At 41.4% G+C, this 4,331-nt stretch overlaps 1 protein-coding gene across 1 annotated transcript in view; it reads left to right on the plus strand.

The window, feature by feature from the left end:
* The window catches only part of TSBP1 (testis expressed basic protein 1), a 102,776-nt gene continuing 98,445 nt past the window's right edge, over positions 1-4,331 (plus strand). Inside the window, exons 1-2 of the mRNA XM_019626622.1 lie at positions 1-127; positions 3,777-3,809. Coding sequence (XP_019482167.1) covers positions 1-127; positions 3,777-3,809 — 160 coding nt within the window. The remainder of the gene's footprint in view (positions 128-3,776; positions 3,810-4,331) is intronic.

A 4,331-nucleotide genomic window follows, 5' to 3' on the forward strand; every position in this document is an offset into this window, starting at 1 on the left:
ATGAGTAAGGTGGTAGATCTGGATATTTTTGCCATTAAACTTCTGAATAGAGCCAAGAAGACTTTTAGANTCCACAAGCACAGGGACATTGCTGGTGGAAAGAGGAAAACCACAGAGCACTTCACAGGTGAATCTGAGAAATAAATTAGAAACTAGGAGCTCCCAAACTCAGGCTTATATTTTCTCATAGGACATCTACCAAGTGCAAGGCAGTGCAGGAGGCTGTCAGGGGGAGAGGGGAGAAGGACAGAATACATTTTCTGAAATTTTGAAGTGCTTGGAGAAAAAGATCTCCCTAAAGAAAGGGGCCTTCAGCAAATACACATTTGCTAGCTTTAAAACATATTTTCCAACATATCAGTATTATAAACCTGTAGGAATATGAGTATTTGCACTTTCATGGCTGTAAATATCAGGTTGGGTAGGCAGGAATAAGATATCAAACAGAGCTACACATACTCCCAGCAATAATCCTCTTAAATTAGAGTAAAAATATTAAAGGTCTGTTTGCAATATTAAAAAGTAAAAAGAAAACACTTCCCTTTCATAAAAATTTTTCCTCTAAATAACCGTTATCAGTAAAATTTGAAAGCACTAAATAAAATATGTGTGGACGATTTGGCATTCTCTGAGAATGAGATTATACCCACAACAGAAAATCTGAGGAACAAATGGTGAATTCATCGTTGCGTATGCTGAATTTGACGTACAAGTAAGATGACCAAGAGGAGATGTTCTGGAGGTAGTTAAGTATATCTGTCAAAAGCTCAGAAGCGGCCGGCCAAGTGGCTCAGTTGGTTAAGAGTTAGCTTAAGAGCATGAGCTCTGAGCAACAGGGCCACCAGTTCGATTCCCACATGGGCTAGTGATGCTGCACCCAAGCTGAGCTGTCGCTGAGCTGCCAGCAGGTGGCAGGGTGGCTCAGCTGTGAGAGCACATGCTCCTAACAACAAAATTGCCTGTTCAATGGTGGGCTACGCCCACCAGCAACTAAAACTGAACTCGGCACCTTGAGCTGAGCTGCCACCTGGATGGCTCAGTCCCAGATGGCTCAGCAGATAGAGCATGCACTCTTAACAACAAGTATGCTGGTTCAACTCCCACATGGGATGGTGACTATGCCCACCCGCAACTAAGATTGTACACAGCACCTTGAGCTTAGAGGCCATGAGCTGCCGACGGGAAGCCAGATGGCGACTGGCACCCTCCACAACGAAGATTGAAGAACAACTTGGCTGGTTCCCTTCCCCACTTCCCCAACAATGTTCCCCTCCCCCAATTCCCCAATTTTAAAAAAAGCTCAGAAGCAATGCCTAAAATACATTTATATGGGTATTTACTAAAGTCATGTGACTAGATAAAATTAACAGTAGAAATCATACAGGGTGAGAAAAGTAAAGCACAAGACTGAAAGCCTAGATAAGAAGAACTGGAGTGTGGGGAGTAGGTTAAGAATTAGGCTGAAGAAAAAGACCACATGACTGGCCTGTGGAGACCCACAGAAGCTAAAAAGAGCATTATTTCATGTAAATCTAACAAGACAAGAGTGTCATAGTGACCACATATATCAGTGCTGTAGAAGGTCAAGTTAGTTCAAGGCTTAAAAATGTGCAAGCAGAGCACAAGGGACCTGGCTGAGGCACTTTCAGCTGCCTGATGGGATTTGACAAGCGAAGGGATGTTAGCTAATGAAGAGGCTGAGTGTAGACCACGCTTTCAAAGTAACACTGGCCTAATGGGAAGAAAGATAAGGCAGAATCTGTAAGAGAATGAAAAAAGGAATTTAGTTTGTGTTTGTTTTGAATTGTTTTGTTAGTTTTGTTTTGCTTTTAAATGGAAGATAGTAAGATATATGCTTACGTAGAAAGGAGAGCAGAGAGTGAGAGATGGGAGTTATAGGAGAGAAGGAACTACCTGAAGTGATTATGCCTGGGAAGGAAACGAGGTGATACAGGTTTACCCAATACTGAAGACAGCTTAAGTGAACTCATAGTGGAAAAGATCTTCAAGGCGGAAGAACATCACCACCAATCAGTGTTTAAATTACTCACTTGGGCTGCCGTTATAAGTTGACTAAGTTCATCTGCATAAGGTTTGATCCAGTAGAGAGTGAATGACTCTGGAGGCCAAGACCTGAGAAAATTGAGAGAAACATCCTGAGGACAGAGGGAACAGCAAGCTCTGGAGAAGAGGGACGTCTCTGAGTGCCTGGGATGATGAGGAAACATGAGAGACTGCGGAATTGTTTGTGTAGATAAATCATAGAAATTGTTCCAGCTGCATTTTTGCCTCTCAGTTAATTATGGTCTTGGTTTGTCACCATCGGCCTTTTTGAGAGGGAAGCTCACATACTACCATGTCCCATGAAGCTTGTATCTAATTTATCACAACCCCAGACTGAGCCCAAAGTCATCTCCCTATTGATCCAGTTACTAACGACCTCCATAGCCAATGTTATATATCTCTGTGCAGAAACAATCTTCCAATATATCTGGAGGGATCCAGATATTTGCCCTTCACAGTTTCTGAAAGCTCCTCTGACTTGTATGTACATTTGTTAGGTCCTTTTCAAATCTCCTTTTCTCTAATTGGGCTTGTGTGTCATGTTTGCTATGATTCTATCTCTGAAATGTCCCAATATTTTATCTTTCTCTTTATAAATGCTAAAAGATTTTCTGAGTTTTCAACACTAAAACACATAAAAAGTGTCTGCATCAAATTATTCTCCCAGCAATAAAAACATTATTTCCACTTCCTCAACCCTGTGGACTAAGTAACAAAGGTTAACTAATTTATACCCAGATATCTTTACTAAGNGCATCATATCAAGAGGGCCACCATAGGAGCAAAGAAGTGTAGAGAGAGGAGAGTTGGGACAGGAGGAAGAACACCTCGCAAGTAGCCAATAGAAATATTTTTGTTTAATTTCTCCACAGAAACTGATGTCTCAAGATACAGTTCAGAACAAAGTAAGTACTTATGCCCATGAGAATAAGAAAGAGCATAAGCATTTACAGAATTTCCGTAAGTCAGGGACCAAATCTGTCTTGTTTACCATTGGATTTGCAGCTCCTTGCATCATGCGTCATTCCATGAGCTATAGGTTACTGGGAGAAACCCACCAGAGATTTCTATGCAGCCCTGATTGCCACACTGGAGTTGGACAGAATTAATTAGTAGTGGGTAGGTCTGCATGATTCTGAGGCCTTCTTCAGATGCCTGTGGTCCCCAAGTAGCAGCAGAGATACCAAGCCGTGGAAATGGCAGACTCCTGAGGCAAGGAGGCAGTTCTAAATCTGGTAGTTAAGAAAGTCTCGGCAATGTGCCAAGTAGAAGAATATAATGTGGCTAGGAATAATAAGAGTGAACACAACTAAGATGATTATGATTGACAAGGAGAGCACCGAGTTCAAGAGGCAAAGAGGTGAAGCAGTTTTTCCATGGCAATGTCTAGTGAGATGCCAAACTTGTGGAAAGATAGCCCAGAATTACAATAGTAAGAGAAGAAAAACAGGAGCTAGGTGCTGGAGTACCAAGGAAAAGCAGGCCCTTTCTGAGTAGTATTCAGCCTAGCTAATGTGAAACTGGTGACGGGGATGGTCATTATCATCATCTGCTCCTGCTCCTTATGCACAATCCCCAGTTCCTACAACGTGAATTAATTTCCATCATCACTCACTACCAGGGGTTCATGTCTACATTAGCTCTCAGAGTCTTAAAGCCTCACCAATTTTTAAGAAGCAAAATCATGAAGTTCCCTCTCCTTTTTTCTCTAGGTGCTGGTCTTCTGGACTATGAGGATGGTAGAGGTAAGTAGATTAGGAACTACTAGAGAATTAATGGGGGAATATGTTCTTTAGAGAACAAAATGAACTCTTCCTTTGAGCGTGATTTGTTAGGTCAGCACATCTTTTGCTATTAATAATATCCAGCTGCCAATCCATACAGAGGATGCCAAAAAATAAATACACATTTTAAGAAAAGAAAAAAAAACTATATTAAAATTGTAATACTCAATATATACCAATAACAAAAGATGAATACAAATCATGTTTGACTTCTGCAATCACAATAGGTGCTCAAAGTGGTTACCATCTATGTCCAGACACTTCTGATTACGCTGAACATTGTTTGGTAGACTTCTGTGGCAAGCGTGTAAACTGTTCCAACACCATAGCAGAAGAAGCAAGACCTGTTGCTGTGCGAGGCCTTCCAGATCTTCCCTTGTGCACATCACACACAATACCATGCGTCTCAAACTTATCACTAATGCAGCAATTGTTAGGCATGTTGGAGGTTCTGTTGCATACTCACACCTCAATCGTTGTACT

Source organism: Hipposideros armiger, unplaced genomic scaffold (assembly GCF_001890085.2).
Source record: "Hipposideros armiger isolate ML-2016 unplaced genomic scaffold, ASM189008v1 scaffold_687, whole genome shotgun sequence".
Classification (NCBI taxonomy): Eukaryota; Metazoa; Chordata; class Mammalia; order Chiroptera; family Hipposideridae; genus Hipposideros; species Hipposideros armiger.